The sequence below is a fragment of the Eumetopias jubatus genome, unplaced genomic scaffold, assembly GCF_037043125.1.
Source record: "Eumetopias jubatus isolate StellerSeaLion01/CBP00866 unplaced genomic scaffold, mEumJub1_p1.0 scaffold_9, whole genome shotgun sequence".
Taxonomy (NCBI): Eukaryota; Metazoa; Chordata; class Mammalia; order Carnivora; family Otariidae; genus Eumetopias; species Eumetopias jubatus.
In genome coordinates, this window is record NW_028274815.1 from 76064880 (window position 1) to 76083599 (window position 18720).

The 18720-nt window shown below is 38.2% G+C and overlaps 1 protein-coding gene across 1 annotated transcript in view; it reads right to left on the reverse strand.

Moving 5' to 3' along the window:
- The window catches only part of PLEKHH2 (pleckstrin homology, MyTH4 and FERM domain containing H2), a 95730-nt gene that overhangs the window by 51734 nt on the left and 25276 nt on the right, over positions 1-18720 (reverse strand). Inside the window, exons 3-10 of the mRNA XM_028104047.2 lie at positions 14741-14890; positions 13436-13519; positions 12728-12809; positions 9041-9226; positions 6356-7317; positions 3479-3554; positions 2078-2172; positions 897-1041 (exon numbers count right to left, since the gene is read on the reverse strand). Coding sequence (XP_027959848.2) covers positions 897-1041; positions 2078-2172; positions 3479-3554; positions 6356-7317; positions 9041-9226; positions 12728-12809; positions 13436-13519; positions 14741-14890 — 1780 coding nt within the window. The remainder of the gene's footprint in view (positions 1-896; positions 1042-2077; positions 2173-3478; positions 3555-6355; positions 7318-9040; positions 9227-12727; positions 12810-13435; positions 13520-14740; positions 14891-18720) is intronic.

The following is an 18720-nucleotide window of genomic DNA, read 5'->3' on the forward strand; positions in this document are numbered from 1 at the left end:
GTGAAGGTCCTGAAATCAAAGCACGCCTGGCATGTTCTAGGAACAGCAAGAGGGTCAGTGTAGCCAGAGCTGAGCAAGGAACAGAAAGGAGATGAGATCAAAGACACAAGAGTCATGTAACACCTCCTAACTATTATGAGTCTTTGCAGTGTTTTGAGCAGAAGTGTAACGTAACCCGATCCTGGCTGTTGGGGGCCAAGGTAGGAGTAAAGAGGCTGGTGGAAGCCCAAAATACTAAGTCTATGAAAGTTGAACAGTTCCAGTTGAAGTTGAGGGGTTGAGGATTACCTAGGGGTTCCATGGAACATGGTTTGAAAACCAACAGAGCACACTGCATGACAGGCTTTCATAAAATACAGGTGCCATTTAGTGTGATTATGTCTCTCTGTCACCTCTACCTATGCCAAAAATTTCTTCACAATCCACTAAAACTCACAGACATGCCCAAAGTAAAGCTTTTGTTGGTTTCCATCTTAGTATCAGATTAACCACCAAGTTTTTAGGTGTATTTTCCACCACTTAGCAGCATAACAAATTTAGCTGAAATAAGACTATCCCATAAATTATCCAAAATGCCACAAACTAACTATAAAAGAGAAACTCTGTTTTGGCCAATTATTTCACTCTATTCCTGTAATAAAGTGATCTCTCTCTTATAGATAAGATAAGGTTAAACAAAACAAAACAAAAAAGATCGTGTGGTTTGGGTGGTATCACAAAAGAATTAAGAAGAGAATTAGGACTAGAATATAAGCATCTTAGTCCTGGCTAATTCTCGTTTTCGTTTCGTTCAAAGCAGGTACTTTGTTTTAAAAAGTCCTGTTATGGAGATAAAATTCCTATTAAATATCCTGAATTACGTGGAATTGTCTCGTATGCCTGAGACCTTCCCTCACCTCGTTTCATGGCTCTAGGGCTGCCTGGTCCACTCCGACTGCGCGTGTCTGACTCCGAAGTCCGTGAGCTGGATCTGGAACTATCTTCTTCCTCAGACCCAGAGGAGTCATCCAGGAATGGGCTGCTGCTTATTTGTGTTGCCTTCTAAAGAAAAGCACAACAGCTTATATGTGTCCATCTCTAAAGTCACCTCTCTTTTTAGATATGAAATGTTTTACCAAAAGTCATGGAATAAGATTTTTTTATTTTTTTTAAGATTTTATTTATTTATTTGAGAGAGAGAGAGTGAGAGAGAGCACGAGAGGGAAGAGGGTCAGAGGGAGAAGCAGACTCCCCGCTGAGCAGGGAGCCCGATGCGGGACTGGATCCCGGGACTCCAGGATCATGACCTGAGCCGAAGGCAGTCGCTTAACCAACTGAGCCACCCAGGCGCCCTTGAAATAAGAATTTTTTTTTAAAGGAATACAAGAACACACTTTGGCATTTTCTTTTCTTTTCTTTTTTAAAGATTTTATTTATTTATTTGACAGAGAGAGACATAGCGAGAGCAGGAACATAAGCAGGGGGAGCGGGAGAGGGAGAAGCAGACTTCCCGCAGAGCAGGGAGCCCGATGCGGGGCTCCAGCCCAGGATCCTGAGATCATGACCTGAGCCGAAGGCAGACGCTTAACGACTGAGCCACTGAGGCGCCCTACTTTGGCATTTTCAAAGTCATCTGTTAAATCCCAAATTCTCATTAGCAAGGCATTTGTCAAATATTAAAGATTCCTGAAAAACATAAGGCCGTTAATACTTGACAATACTTACTTTAATTAAGTACTTCAAGCAAGGGAAGGGAACCCTGGCAGTGACAGAAAAATCTTTCCAAATTAGGAGCCTTCCCTACATCATTAATAGGGATATTTCCTTTAAACAATTAACCACCATGGAGGGGGTGGAAAATCACATGGGGTATAATAAAAATGGGCCCAAACCTCTAATACTCTGAGAAGCAGAAATATCTTCTCTAGATCTTTCCATTTCTTCTCTTTTTATGATATATTAGTGTGAATGTCTACAATTTCCTATAAAGGGAGAGTCAGAGTAAAATGTCAAGAATGGAATCTGGAGCTTGAAGAAACACTTTTCCCGATCCACCATGAAGAGAGCTACATGCTTAGCAGTAATAGTAATGACTTACCCCCTTCAAAGTTGTATACACTGGGGTTGTCATATTCTTGTATATCAGAGAGGTATAGAGTCCTGATGTGGTATAGGACAACAGAGCAACAGAATCTGAAACAGAAAACAAAGTGATTTAAAAAAAACAAACAAACCAATAAACAAAACAAAACCCTTCTCTCTAGCACTTAGGTCTATTTCTTATGGACGTGAGCTAGCAAAATTTCCAATTAAAGAGAAGCTGGATTAACATGCATGACTGTTCTATCGTCTGCTGTAAGAATGATACACTCTCTTCCATGGCTCATTATTTCCTCCCATGTGCTACTTCCCCAACCAGACTGTAAGCTCTTTGAGAGTAAGGATCAAAGCTTTTATTTCTTCAGCAGGCATCTCTCCTGCTCAGGCTGGGCAGAAATAGCACAAGCACCTGCCGATTCAGTGAGCACTACCTTATGAAGATATTCTCCAGTTCTTCATAGCTCTATTAGTGATATGGTGTTAAAACACTGGCATGCTGAAGACTTTATCAGGTGAACTCATGCTGAAAACTTAGAATCTAATTTCCCAAACGGTAAGAACAGAAGATCGCTGAAATAGAACATCAATGGTTGCCTCGAAGATTTGAATTAGTGTTGGATAGGGAGGGAGCTAGGAGAAGGAACCACAGGAAAATTTCTCTTTTTATTCCAGACAGTTTGCTGTTGTTTGGTTTTACTTTTTATAATAGGAATGCATTTGCTTCTTCAAAATTTTTTTGAAGGAAGAAAGAAGGAATGTGTTTTAAACTCTGGAAAAAAGGACAGAGAGACTGATAATTTTGCAGCCTTAAACAGCTGAAACTCCACAGCTTCTTTGCTTTCTCCTGTTTTAGGTAAAAACAAAAAGAACTGAACATGGATGGATGTGCCCCTATATTGGGTAACAATGAATTTCAACTTTAAAATGTAAATCGGCAACCTTAGAAATCATTTTCTGCAAGTTTTACATAATTCTATTCCAATGACTTCAGACATTTAGGAAGCTGTTGGCTAGTGAACTGGGAATACAAAATCACTTATTTTTTTAAACATGTTTTATTGTAATAAGAAACACATGACATTAAATTTACCACCTAAACCATTTCTAAGTGTGCAGGTCAGTTAGTGTTAATTATAGGCACACTGTTGTGAATCGGGTCTCCAGAACTCCTTTATCTTGCAAATCTGAAACTCTATACCCATTAAGCAACAACTCCCCCGCCCGCCCTCCGCCCAGGCCCTAGTCACCACCATTCCATTTTCTGTTTCGGTGAATGTGAGCACTTTAGATACCTCATAGAAGTGGAATCATACAGTATTTATTAGTTCGTGACTGGCTTATTTCCTTTAGCATTATGTCCCCAACATCCATCTACATTGTAGCATACAAAATCACTTACTTTTATTAACATTCTCCATATTGAAGGCCTCAGACATTCGCATGCCTGATTTGGCTACAGCATAAATTCTGCTCTCCTGATGTAAAAGAGAGATTTAAACTGGATATTTAAAGCAAAGACATGATAACTTTCAATACACATGCTTTTCATTTGTTCTTCATTTAATATACAGCAGAGCGGGGCATTATTATAAAACTCTCAACAGTGCCAACTCAAATATGCCACTGCGGACAGCACGGCAGACCTTTTCCATCCATTAGTCATTCCATTATTTATCTTTGTTCCCAAGTTTTTGCTTGGTATTTTAAGTTCTTTTGAAGAGATAGGAAAAAAGTAAGAGAAAACTTATTCACGATCACTGCACATAAACACCACAGTCTTCTACCATTCTAGAACATGGGTAAAGAAAAAAAAAACCCAGAAAACTTCGAATGGCTGTAGTATGAGGTTAGAAACCATTCATAATCACTGACTACACATAAATATTACCTTTAATAGCCTACTATTCTAGAATATGGTGAGAGAAAGGAGAAAAATCTGGAAGTCAGAAATCACAGATAGAGTAGCATTAAGCGCTGTCCTCTCCTTATTTCAACGTACATTTCAATGAAATAGAAGGAACACCTGAGGCCAAATAAAAAATGAATTTGAGAATGGCAATGGAATTTATAATATTATCTTATTCCAAAAGCAGGTTGTTATTTGGCTTTCTCTTCTTTGAGAGAAATCTCTGAAATGGGTACTGGACAGGTTAATTAGCCCTGCCCTCTGTAAGGAAAGGGATTCCAGGCTGTTCTTAACGCATAATCACCATGTCCTGAATTCTGCACTGCATCTAACCTGGACACGGTCGCCTGGACCAGGGCATAGCAGGCAACTAAGGCAGTCCTCTTCAGGACTGTGCTAGCCAGTGGCCTGCTGGGTAACGGGCATGAGATCCCAACTGTCTGAGACGCTTTGGTTTGGAGAATGGCTGAGTGAATGAATCAGATGCGGTTTCTCTGAGAACAGGATTGTGAGATAGCGCACGCAGAGACGAAGAGCAGAGTGGGCAGAACACTGAGATGTGTAAACACAGGGCAGTGAGCAGGAGAGGAGAGGCAGCTGGAAGCGGGACAGAGTGGAGGAGAGGAGTTAGCAGTAGTGAGACAAGACGAGTCACTGCAGACGGGAGAGGTCAAGCTAAGCCACTGGTCCAGGGGCATCGGGTGTCACCTGTTTCTAAGGAATTGACGACTATTAGAGGTGCTGCTGAATCCTCACGTTTTCCCACTACAGTGACTATTGTATTTTGAAAGATATTCCAGTTCAGTAGGGATGGTCTATGCCTTCAAATAAACTCTTAAGAATCCTTAAAATAAACTCACATAAATTGAGGTAACTGGAATACATCTCTTTTCCTTGAAACCTGAAAATACCTAATAAACAACGAAATAAAACCTCAAACTTGGCCAGGCTGCTAGAAGCTTTTGAAAAGTGCTACTACTTTTTCAGGATTGAACAGCTTCAGAAGACAAATTGAAGCGAGAAAGGCAAAAGAGTAAGAAAATGGTTTGCCAAATAAAGCGAACATGAAAAGCCTAACCTAAATCTCTGAAAATCTCAACATAATAAAAGAAGCAAAAATTTCAAATCCTCACTGCCTAAAGGATAACATAATTGAAATTCCAGAGATTCACATGCCAATAATGCCTACTTTTTTGTGCTATCCAGAATTTAATAATGAACTGCAGACGTTTTCATGTAGGCACCACAAAGAAATGTTCTTTTGAAAGTAAGTAAGAGCAGATACATCTCAAGGTCCAAATTTACAGTAGGAAAACATGGCTGCCTTAATTTGCTTAAAATCACACTGGTCACTAAATAAAAAATAATAACCACAGAATATGACCCCCAAGCCCCAAAAATACTGCAACCCTGACGCTTCTCTGGAGGCCAAAGGTTAAACTATGTCAAAAAGTGAAGGAAAAGTTAAATCTACAAGACAGATAATTTGTTTCAAATATAAGAATAACTTTTTAAATCTAGTGATATAGATATTCCTATAAAGAATCACACAATGATGGGTTAACTACTGTATTAATGGTCAGTGTTTTCAATGGAAGAAATTTCAATGTACTCTAGATACACAGGAAGATACTTTTGGTTAAAGCAATGGATTTATAAGCTCATGAAGAGTAAAATTAAATTTCTCTTGAAGTCAATCAAGTAAATGATTAAGTTAAAAAACTGATGACCAATAAGAGTTAAGTGTCCTGGTTCCAAATTTGCCCAAAGTATTACACAGATAGGAGAAACCCTTCTTCCCACCTTTGATATTTCCTTCCATATGGAGGGAACTCCAGTAATATTCCAGATCCTTCTCCAACCATTCATTTCTCCCTCCCAAGAAGGAGGAACGGCTTAACATGACTGGCAGGCTTAGAAGGAGAACCTGGACAGGCACCTGTCTCTGTCCCTTCTCTTGAGAAGTAATGGCTCAGAAAACACCATTTGTTCTTTCTCTGGGCTGTAAGCTATTTTGGAGGGGCAAGCCTCTCCTGAGGAAGCCTCTGGAGGTCCAGCGCTACCTGGGACTGGGTTTATAAATCTAGAGAATTCCAAGTTCAGTGTCGGAAAGCTCATCTGCCCACCAATTCTCTAAACTCAGTTTTCTCAGTAATAAAGGCAATATTTTGATCTTCCACCTGTCTTCACCTTATTTCTCAACTGACTTACAACTAGTGGGAAAAGAGAAGGGAAAACGGCATTCTGAAAACAGATGTTTCAGAACAATCTGGATCCTAAAAGAAACAGGAAAAGAAGTAAAGTAAAACTTGAAAATGGGTGTTAGTTAAAAACCAGCGTGCACGCGTCGCACACAGCAGTATCATTTACCCAAGAGGGAAAGCGGTGCAGGGGCGGGGTGGGCGGTTTGCCACATGCCGGCTTCTTGGCCGAGTCACAGAGTTCCTGGTCGTCGGAGCACGGGGATTCCAGAGAGTCATAGGAAAACAATCCGTCATCACAACTGGTGTCCATATTCTCTAAAATTTCTGTACTGTCGTCATCAACTAGATCAAGGTCTGTTTCCTGAGGTCTGAGCGGCCGTATCATGCTTATGGCATTTCTGTTTGTACCAAACATCCTATCGGAACTTAACTGTGGCTGGCTTAAGTGCCTTTTGGCTAGTGCCACACTTATGCTGAACACATTAGGGATCCTTAACTTTGGGGGCGGCAGGTTTGACAAAGGCACTAACTGTGTACCTTTTCCAGGGAGCAAGTTAGGATGCTTGGGAGTCAAAGCTGGGGTCAAAATAGGGCTGGGGGTGTTGGCCTCACTCGACGACGATGAATAATCCAGTCTCTGAGACTGAAATTTTTTATTCAGTTCATCTGACGAACTATCGTGCTCCTTTTTACTTGATTCAGAATTTCCCTTTACGAGAGGACAATTCTGAGCTTTCCACTGTGCCTCCTGTTGCCAAGAATACAGCTTCTTGTGTTCTGGTCTCTTTATGCCAAAAGTCTCTTCTTCAAATATAGAACTGCTGTCATCAGACGCTGTCAGGTACGCCTCGCTGCCCATTCTGCTACACTGGACCCCTTCCTCTGACGTGTGACTGGAAAAAGTGGACGTGTACCTGCAATTGGATCTTCCTTTGCTCCCGTCCTCCTCATCAGAACTCCAGTCACTCCCTGGAGCCCCAGAATTCTGGGATGCGCCACCATCTGTTGCAAAGCTCGTTCTTGTTTTCCGATTCTGTTCCAGGACACAAGGGGTTTGATGCAATGTTCTCTGACCCCGGTTGTTTTCTTGAATTTGGTTCTCACCCGACTTTTCTGGAATTTCCATTTCTAGAAAAGTATACATCATATCGGCATGTTGCCTTTGATAATGTAATCTTTCTGTACATTTAGCTTTATGAAACTACATTGTAAAACTGGAATTTTCATATGACTAAAGTTAATTTACCTTATCCTTTTTTAGTTGTATGTCTTGTTTAAACCCAACTTTGAAAACTGTAAGCTTTAAGATAAAATAGGAGCCCTAACACTTCAATAGAAGAGTATCAAATTAAACTGCTTTTTACAAAGAAACATGTTGGGGGGGGGAAGGCAACTCTATCAAAGAAAGCAACCACCAAAAGACACCACTAATTCTATTTTAAAGCAAAGCAAAGGACAGCCCTCTTTCAACTAAATTTCAAAATTATCATAAGAAAATTTAAACATAATAGATATAAAGCTATAGTCTAAAAAAAGAAAAACAACCTTTGTTCCCAAGCTTCAATAAATGAAATATGCAAAGCCACGAAGAAACATTAACACAGAAAAGCTTTCCTGCCTCTACTTGGCTTATTCATATCTCCAAGAGTATTTTATAACAAGAATAATGCTCTTTAACAATGTCTTTCGATGAGGCTTACTTTTGTTTTGAATATAATTAATAGAATGAACCACTGGCTTCATAAACAGTGAACTAAACATTTGTGCAATTCATAAAGAGTACAAGAGGAACTTTTAAAAACATATACCTAACCTTCATAAGAAGGAACTAGAGGCTGAACAAATAAGCTTGATGATTTGGTATCAGGCAATTTGTTAAATTTGCAAGTGAGCAAGAGCTTCGGGACGGGCAACCTCGGCTGTACTAAGCTATACTCAACTGACTCTTAGAAAGTGGAAGGGAAATCAAAATGACTTCTCAAAAAAGAAAAAAAAAATTGCAAGCAACAGCATAAAAGCAAGTAGCAAAGGAGAATTCCGACTGGAAAAACATTATGCAGTTTTCAGGATTTCATAACCAAGTACAGAGACAGCTTTTAGGGCTACAGTTTTTCTCCTTTGGAGGAAGGAAGCGGGAGCTGAAAACAGAGACAGTGTCAATTCAAGCCTTTCTAAAATATCTGGGCAAAGTCACACTACAGGTAGCAAAGCCAGCAGCTGCAAAACAAAGCAAAATTTAAAGGGGCTTTACAAATAAAAGAAGGGTGGAAATCTGCACACAGGTCCAGGACTTAAACATCTATGCAAATATTTTCCTCTTTGAAGCAAAACGGGAAAGGGAAAATCAAAGCAAATATTTTCCTCTTTGAAGCAAAACGGGAAAGGGAAAATCAAAGCACTTACTAAATTGTCCCCTGGTGTTCTTTTTCTTTATAAGTTCGCTATGCCATATTTAACTTCGTATTTAATATCAGGTAATTTTTAAATATTTTAAGTAAATAATAGAAAGTTCATAGTTCTAATATGAAACTCAGCTAAAACAAGTACTTGTAGGTACACAACCGTGAACTTTTTAATTTTAAATATCACTGCTACCTACCGCAGGAAAAAGTATCAAGAGGGGAAAATCAGTCTCTTCTATGCATCCTTGTCAAAGACTCCCCAAAACACACACAAGATAAATAGCTATACAAATTAAAGGCTGGATTGCTCTTTAAAAATATTTTCATAAAACATCACCTTGTCAAGAAAAAAAAAACAAGGAAAATTAAGTTATATTTGGATGAATCTTAGTAAATTATTTTTCCTTTTTAAAAAACCGTCAAAGTAAATTCCTGTAGTCCATAAATACCTTCTATGTCCTTTCCCTCAGCGAACTCGGGTTCTTTAGATGATATCTTGCTCATTTCCTCAGATTTTACTACTTGAGGAGGACTCCTTGCTCGGGATAAAAAGCACCCAAAGGTCAAACTGCTTAGGCGCTGGCCTTCCAAAAGCTTTGGTGTGGAGACAGTGGATGACTTCTTCCCCTGAACTTCTGCAAGATCATTAATCAAAATCAAGATCTGAATTTTTTATGACAGTTTATTGAACACAGAACCAAAGCATATAAAAATCTGGACAAATCACTCCTTATGCCAGAAAAAAGCCTGAATTATTTATGTCTAGTAATATGGACCCCTCAATGTCTAGCATTACATGCTATTACTTAAATATGTTTATATATTTTGAATGTTCTAAATATTTTTTAACTGTAGCGAGAATATCCAATCCCTTTAAAAGTAGTTCTTAAACAAAAACGAAACCACAAACAAATAAAAAACAGATTGTAGACAAGGAGAGGGTTATAGCTTCTTGAAAAATCACGGTACTGGTAAACAGCAGTCAAGAACTGGTAAAATTTGAATGGGTAGTAATGCTACTAATGGTGAGGGAAGAGAGACTGAGGTCCTGGTTGCCAAGACAACCAAAGGAAATTCAGACTATCACTGGGGCAAATATCACATGATCACTGTAATAACTTTCACTATCTTAGTTCTCAGTTTGCTTCTCCCAAAAGAGCAGATGAAGGGGCTTGATCTACGATGTCCACAATATGGAGGGCCTTCATCACTTCTTTAGAGAAAAAAAGGGGGGAGGGGACAGTTTCTGGATAGAGAATTTAGATAGCTCAAGGAGTGATTAATCATGGGTTGCAACAACCCTGCTTGCAAGATTAAAAACATGGAGAGGGGTGCCTGGGTGGTGCAGTTGGTTAAGTGTCCAACTCTTCTTTTGGCTCAGGTCATGATCTGAGTCCTGGGATCGAGTCCCACATCAGGCAGACTTAAGATTCTCTCCCCTCTCCCTTTGCCCCCCCCACCACACTCTCTCTCTTTCTTTCTCTAAAATAAATAAATAAAATCTTTAAAAGCATACAGATCCTAGTGATAGTAAGAAAAGTTTCCCTCCAAAATTAAATTCTTAATTTACTCTGGAAGAACACCAAAGGGGTAAATTAAATAGCAGCTGATAACTGAGTAGGGCATAAGAAAAATATCTTTATATAGTGTATTCCTTTAGGTATATCTTTTATTATTTTCATGTTGATTATCTCTCACAGAACTAATCCGCAGTATTTTAATAACCATAGATATGCATATACATTTTTAAAGTACTATATCGTATCTACATACTTGTATCTATTCTTCTGCGGTCCAAGTCTAGGCTCCAAGGATTCATACCGCTTAGTGTAAAAGACCTAACAGGCTGCCAGTGAAGACTAGAATTGCAAGTTAAGAATATCAAATAAAATAACAGCCTTTTGAGAACTGGGCTTAGTACATTCAATCTATGTCAGTGATTCCATATTAAATATGGAATCCAGATCCATATGTATTCCATATGTAATCCTGGGTCCTGGGTTTTTAATCCATTTACATATGGATTCCACATGTAAATATGGAATTCCAGATCAACTATGTGGACACCAATTTTCCATCATATAGTTGGAGGAAGCATGTGATATAAGAACTACATATGTTGGTCTTCATCCATGGTTCCGGGCACACAGTAAAACCCTTGGAATTTCCTAAGTGGTAAGAGCGATAAAAGTATCTTTTGTTTTCATAACAAGCCCTTTCAACCACATCCGATTTTACGTTGATGAGGTGATTTTTGGAAAGCCCCTAGACAGCCTCAGGATGGGGGCTGATTGCCAGGGGAACCAACCATGTGATCAGAGGACTGGAACTTTCAGGCTCATTCTCCACCACCCTACCTCTGACCTCAGGGGAGGGGAGAGTTGAAAACTGACTTAATCACCAATGGCCAATGATTTAGTCAGTCAAGCCTACATAATGAAGTCTTCGTAAAAACCCAAAAGGATGGGCTTCCAGGTCGGTGAATGTGTGGAGGTGCTGGGAGGGTGGCGTGCTTGGAGGGAGCATGGAAGCTCTGTGCCCCTTCTCCGTACCTTGCCCTGTGCATCTCTTCCATCTCGGCTGTGCCCGAATTATATCCTTTGTAACAAACCAGTAGTATAGTAAGTAAACTGTTTGCCCTCGCAGTTCTGTGAGCTGCTCTAGCAAATTATCAAACCTAGGGAGGGTCATGGGAACCTCTGATTTATAGCCAGTGGGCCAGAAGCAGGGTTGAGAATTGATACTTACAATTGTGTTTGAAGTGGTGTATGAAGTGGTCGGGTGCGGGGGGGAGTTTTGTGGGACCAAGCCTGTAACCTGTGGGATCTGACGCTAACTTCAAGTAGATAATGTCAGAATTGAATTAAATTTGAAGGACAACCAGTCAGAGTCCCCTAGGAATTGGAGAATTGCTTTGCGTGCGAAAAACCTGCATACATCTGGTGTCAGAAGTATTGAGGGAAAAGGAAAACAGGAGCTTTTTCCTTTACAACATGACGGCAGTAAGTATGAACATGCAGTAGACAAAATGCTTTCATATGTCTTACAATCAACAAACTCCCATGAAACCAGGAAGGCACGACTACCATTACCATTTTACTGATGTAAAAGAAAAAAAATCCGGCAACATAACAGTTATTAAGTCATAGGGCATTAAGGTTGACTTCAAAGTCCATGCACTTGCTTCGGTGCCAGCATTTTTCCAGTGAATTCTGGGAACCCCCAGGGCTTTGTGGAAATGTCACAGTGGGTGTAAGAAGAGGCATGGGTAAAGCTGAGTCTGCAGGACTCTGGGCCCCTCACCCAACACCGCTTTCACCTGTTTTATCTCCTGAGAGTCTACAGAAAAAAATACTGCTTTAAAAGGAGTTCTGTTGCTAAATAAGCTTGAAAACCACTTTAGTAGGCCCCGATCTAATAACCCCGTGGATTCACCTTGTCCTCGGCTCAGTGCGCACTTGAGAGGTGCTCACCAGAACAATATATTAAGTAAATCTCTATCTCTAACTCTACCACCCATCTTGAAGCTTTGATGCTGAAAAGAAAGAAAGAACCCCTGGGGCGCGTGGGTGGCTCAGTCGTTAAGCATCTGCCTTCGGCTCAGGCATTGATCCCGGGGTCCTGGGATCGAGCCCTGCATCGGGCTCCCTGCTCGGCGAGAAGCCTGCTTCTCCCTCTCCCACTCCCCCTGCTTGTGTTCCCTCTCTCTCTGTGTCAAATAAATAAATAAAATCTTAAAAGAGAGAAAGAAAGAAAGAAAGAACCCCAAGCACTGGAAAATGCAAAGAGTTTATTATTCATATTATAAAATTCTGCTGAAAATATTCAGGCTGTAAGAATTTCACTCACTATTGATCACCACAGCACAAGTGAAAATAGAAAATAACTGATTTTTTAAAGCAAGCATACCTGAAATTAAATATTGAAATTAGTATTACCCCCTTTGAGTTATTTGCAATTGTCTAGCTGTGCTTTCTAATATGGACATGTGGGTATTTAAATTAAAATCCATTTAAATTAAATAAAACGTAAAATTCAGTTCCTTGGTTGTGCTAGGCATATTTCAACTGTTCAACAGTAAAATTCCATATAGCCTAGTAAGCCCAATTAAGCTATCTTAGTCAAAATACTCATACCTTGTAGTTTTGACTGTATTGTTCTTATCTCTTCGGTTTGGTTTTGGTTGATCAAACGAAGATTCTGATTTTCTAATTCCAGCTGAAAGGACACAATGGTATCCTTTTATACAAGAATAACATTTCTAAAATGTACTAGTAAATTATATTATTTTAAAATGTTAATACCTAATTACATGTAAGCAAAATACAAAAGAAATGATGAGCAAATATCAGATGAATTTATCAGCGTAACTATCAACCTAGATAATTATGGCTTTGGTATTTATTTTTGCCAGACTGAGAGTTTCAAATATTTTCACCCCAAGGCATTTTCATGCCTTTCGCACTGTAAAATTATTTAAAACCAAATTATTTCAGCATTTAATCTGCCATATAAACCAATGTGTACTTCTCAAGATACTGAACACATTAATTTTATGATATACACATATGATCTATAATTATTTAAAATTAACTAATTAGAACTAAAATCAGCTACCCAGAATGAGGCTACTTATACTGTTTATTAGGAGTCTATCAATATTTTTAATTTTAGAAATACATTGGACATAAAAATGAAAGCTACCTATCTCATGTTTACCAGAAGACAGCAGCACCACCAACTGATCAGAATTTTGTTTCATTCAAAATGATCAGATACTCTGATGACTTATCTATTCAAAGGAAGTAAAAGGTAAAGAAAAGGCAAAATATAGCGATAAATACCTCATTTAATTTAAGTGTTACCCATTCTTTGATCTTAGCTGCTTTCTCTTCTATTATTTTAGCTTCTTGTATCCTTATTTGTTTCTGAAATAACATTAGCAGTGTGTTTAGTTCAAACATAGGCTTACTGGTCTGGAAATGTTACATCATAAATATGAAGGACAAATCCACTTAAAACCTGTTTCCAAGTTAACATATCTACTTTCAAATCATCAAATAGAGTAAAAAATGAAAGCCATTGTCCAGCAGACATAATAATAAACCACAAAGGCATATGCAAATATTACTAGTTTTAACTGTTAATTCTCTTTCTCTGAAAGATCATATACTGAAATCCAAGCACTGAATTTATCAACAAAATAAATGATTTCTGGAAATGATGTAGGGTTTATAACAGTAGGAGAGGGGTGAACCAGGTCAGGGAGAGGAGAATCAGAATCTCTTCTGGAGCATGGTTTGTTTTCCCCTTAAATACAAGTTTCTGTTTTTCATATATTTTATTTTATTTTTACATGCAAGTTTTTAAAGATCCAGAAAAATGAAATAAAAAACTCTAGCTCACATTTACCAACCTTAAAATCTGGCTATGCTCACAAAACTATGAGAATGTGACTGTAATATAAATCACAGTGGGTGGGGGCTGGGGGGTGGTAAAAAGTTGGAAATCATTGACCTACAGAAATACTGATCCCCAGAGAAATGGAAAAAAAAATGCTGAAGATAAAAAACAATTTAGCATATTTAATAATTTCATAGTGGTCATACTTAAATGATGCTAAATGATGATTTAAGCAAATGACCTTAATGCAATTTTTTTCCTAATAAAATTTTAAAATAAACTAAAAACTGTACTTGATCTCGGTAAAGTGGTTTAAAAACAGTGTACACATTTTTAAACAGAAGGATTCACATCAAACATACCCTTAAAACACAATGTTCTATAAATATTTCCAACACCCTAAAAATCTAAAGCAAAGATCTATTTCAAACATTTTTAGACAGAAATGCTTGCTGATAACCAAGTGTTTTCAAGTTGAATACTACATTCAAACTCTAAAAAGTCTGAGCATTAAGGAGCACAGTCTCTTCCAAAAAAATGTTAGATATGGCCTTGGAATAACCCAGACTTAAAGGGAATGCCATTTTATTTGTACTTTCCACCAATAAATGTGATTAGACTCCATAAGTTGACCTTGTGAGATTTCTGACCCAAATTTAGAAGTGTAGGCTCTCTCTCTTTAACCTTTGTGATTATGCATAAATAAATGCATGTATTTAGACTGTGATGATAAAATTCTTCCAAACCTGTTCTTCAAGTTGCAGTTCCAAGTTTTGAATGATGTCATCTTTTTCTTGTATTAGGGTCTCTAGATCTTGACACTTTTTATACAGCCTTGTCTCTGATTCACTGGTTTGAATATTAGCTGCTTTTAATTTCTCTTCCATAACTTGTACCTAAATTCAGAGGTTAGAAAATTAATATTATGCATGTAATTAATTTATCATAGTATTAAATTTAGCATTTTACTTTAACATTAAATAGATTCCTAAAAGGTATCATCATAAAAACAAAATATGAACAGCATGTTTTAACAATATAACAATTATAAAGTCTGAAGACTAATATATTAACAATTATAAAGTCTGGAGACTATTTTGCCAAGTGGTGTTTACCTTTGAGGTACATAAGGTATGGTGATTAACATAACATAATAATAAAAAAAATTCTGAGTTAAAAAAAAGCCAGCATCACATGCTGAACAAACAAAAAAAAGATATTCTCAGAATTTTGCTATCAAAGTAATGCACATGTTTACTAGAACAATGATATGTGAAGTATTTCATGTGAGTATAGAATCAGAAAGTTTGCAGCCCTCATTTTTTCATATTTTCAATGAAGTAGGAATATAAAGTAAAGGTGAGTAGTGAGAAAAGATCAGATTGGATGACCTGGTATAAAAGCACATTTTGGGAAAAAAAATTGAACTTAGGTGAAAACAAACACATACACAATGGAAAGGAAAAGGAAAACAAAAGTTTTAAGGCCCAAAATGATGGAATCACAAAAAATAAAAAACTATGAGAATCAAGACATAGGTAGGAGAGTATGTTCAATGAGGGTTTATTGATTCATTCATTTAACATTCAGTGAATAGTTGCTAAATGCCAGGCCCTGGGAATCAGTGAATAAAACGGACCCAAAATCTCATAGAAATTACATTTTAGTGGGTAAGAGAGATCACAAATATAAGAAAGATGTAAAAATCATACAGTATGCTACACAAGGAGATAAAGGCAGTGGGAAAAAGTAGAGCAAGATAAAAGATACTGGTATGTGACCTGGGGCTGAGTGATGCTTTAATTTTAATATCTCAGATACACTGGCTCTGCTTGGATCTTTTAACATCTGGGCATATGAAGGAATGTGTGAGATGTTAATGATAATAAGAAAGAAAATAAAGTACTGGGCACTGTATATTAAGACTTCCATTCCATATACTCCATATACTCCAAATGGGTAAGAATGTAATTTTTGTAATGTTTTAGATTGTAGGGGGCAAAGAAGAAAAATATGCAAATGCATTGGAGAAATTAACAATGATAATTAAGATGAAAAATGTTAAACTGTTAAAAACACCTCTGAAAAATCATGATGAATCCACTTAAAATTCAAAAATACTTGACTAATGAGGGTTTCTGGAAGGAGGGTGTTAAGGTGAGTTTGGTTTTGTTTTTTTAACCATGAATACAAGGTGTCATCTGTGGGTTCACCGGAGAAATGTAAATTCAACTCAGATGCCAAAGTGTCCTACTGAAATACCACATAAATGTCTGAAAACTATAAAAATAAAAGTAGATTTTAAAAGTAGGAGAAAAATCCTGCATTCCATTATCCAAATGATAATTTTAAGTTATCTTAAGTTTTATATTTTTTAACATAATATAGTGGGTTTTCTGCAGGAATGGCAGACCAAGAAGTCAAGGACAAAGGTCTCCATCAGAAATACTACCATGAAAAATAGCCAGAGGAGGACAGAGGGCTGGACAATAAATACCAAGGATCATTCTTAAGATGGTTCAGCCAGTTCCACACAGGACATTCTACAGCTGTGGAAGCAGAGAAAGAAGGGCAGAGACCAAGTTCAAAATGGTAGTTCTTCAGGGACAGAGTAATAGATGACAGACCTGTAGGGGAGCAGACTGTGCCCCTCCAAAATATGCCACTTCGGCATACTGATTATTCTGAATTTACGTTACCTAAGAAACAGCTGGTGTAAGAACACTCTGACCCTCTTTTGTTCCCCTGAAACCTGGAAATAAATCCCCCTCCTGTACCAGGAAGGAAGAAGGCATCCTTATCACCAGAGATAGGGAATTTAGGGCTGAGAAGGCTATATAAACAAACCTTGTTACTTCTTCACTAATTTACTACCCCAAGCCCAAACCCCTTTTTCTTGTCAATTCTTCACAAATGTATTGTTTTTTTGTCTAAAAGGTATAAAAGTTGCTGCTGTCTAAAAGGTCAAAAGTTGTTGTTGTCTAAAAGGTATAAAAGTTGCTGCTAAGCCAGCCAGGTGCCCCTGATTTGGGAGTACTCTTATCCCCTTAAAAATATATTCCATTTAGGGGCACCTGGGTGGCTCAGTCGTTAAGCGTCTGCCTTTGGCTCAGGTCATGATCTCAGGGTCCTGGGATCGAGTTGTGCATCGGGATCCCTGCTCCGCGGGAAGCCTGCCTCTCCGTCCCCCACTCCCCGTGCTAGTGTTCCCTCTCTCACTGTGTTTCTCTCTGTCAAATAAATAAATAAATAAAATATTTAATATATATATATATTCCATTTAAAAGGTATTCTCATTTTATGAATGGATGCTACAGTCAGAGCTCCTTAGATGCATCTTTGCCATACACAATTATTTAATTTGACCATTACTTTTAGCTAAACAAAACTTCCCCAAGCAAGAAAAATACTGGCAAAAATGGCGAAATCTCTTAGGAAGAGAGATCACAAAGTAGTGACGGGCAATCTACTTGCCAATTGGTCCTGTTAGGACCAAGTCCACAGGATCCACCAGCCTTCCTTCGTAATTTGTATGAATAATAGGTCTACAGAAAAGATAAGAAACCTACAGAAACACCAAGCAGCCTTTAAAAATATCTCACTACAAGTACACAGAAAACAGCCCAGTTCTTTCTCCAGTCATTTAACCTGAACCTTATAAGAATTTCAGCTACTCAGAGACTGACCAATAACAAACACCTATGAATGCAAATTGCTCGTTAAAGAAACCCTTGTGCGATTACCTATATATGGACATCTTCTGGTGAAGAATGCTTTGCAACTTTTAGGTTACCTTTCTCCTTTTCTTCTAGGAGAGCCTCTGGTTGCATCCATGAATTAATCATTTCCCCAAAACCTTTACTGTTTCTGAGGTCCCTAAGCTATTCTGTAGTAAAGGATTAACTCAGCAGACTTGGGGTGCTCAAACCCTGCACATTCCAAAAAAAGAACTGGCATTTGTCTAGCTCCTGGAAAAAAATAACCTCTGAGCCCTTGTAATATCCCGCCTGATAAGACTCTATATACTTGAGATATTGGGCCACACCAGATAGCTAATGCCAATAATATGATTTATGGTGAATGCCTCTTTTTTTTTTTCCCATTCACCTAGGGTCCTGGTCCACATTGTATCAGTTTGACCTGTGCAAGCCTGGAGACTGAGTAGCTAAGGTCAGTCACAATGCATTCCATGCCCACAAGACTGACACCAACACCCCCAATCCCCCGCCAATAAAAATTCTGGACACCAAGGCTCAGGGGAACTTCCCTAGTTGGCAATACTTTGTATGTTGTCACATATCATTGATGGGAGAATTAAGTGCATCCCTGTGTAACTCCAGTGCAAGAGGACAACTAGAAGCTCATACCTGGTTTCTCCTGGACTCTGCTCTATGTGCATTTTTCCTTTGCTGATTTTAATCTGTAACCTTTCACTGTAATAAACCATAACCGTGAGTATAACAGCTTTTCTGAGTTCTGAGTCCTTCTGGGGAATCATCAAACCTTGAGGGTAGTCTTGGGGACTCTGACACAACTCCCAATGCTGTTTTCCATTTTCCTGCCCACACTGTTCCTATTTTTAACCTCATCCCTCACTACTCCTCTACAGGTAATTAAGATGTGATTACATTTTCAAGGGGGGGGGCTGTTTGAAAGTTTCTATTTCCTTATATATGTTGCAATGGCATGACAAAAATACCTGATCATTCCAAAATAGAATGAAGAA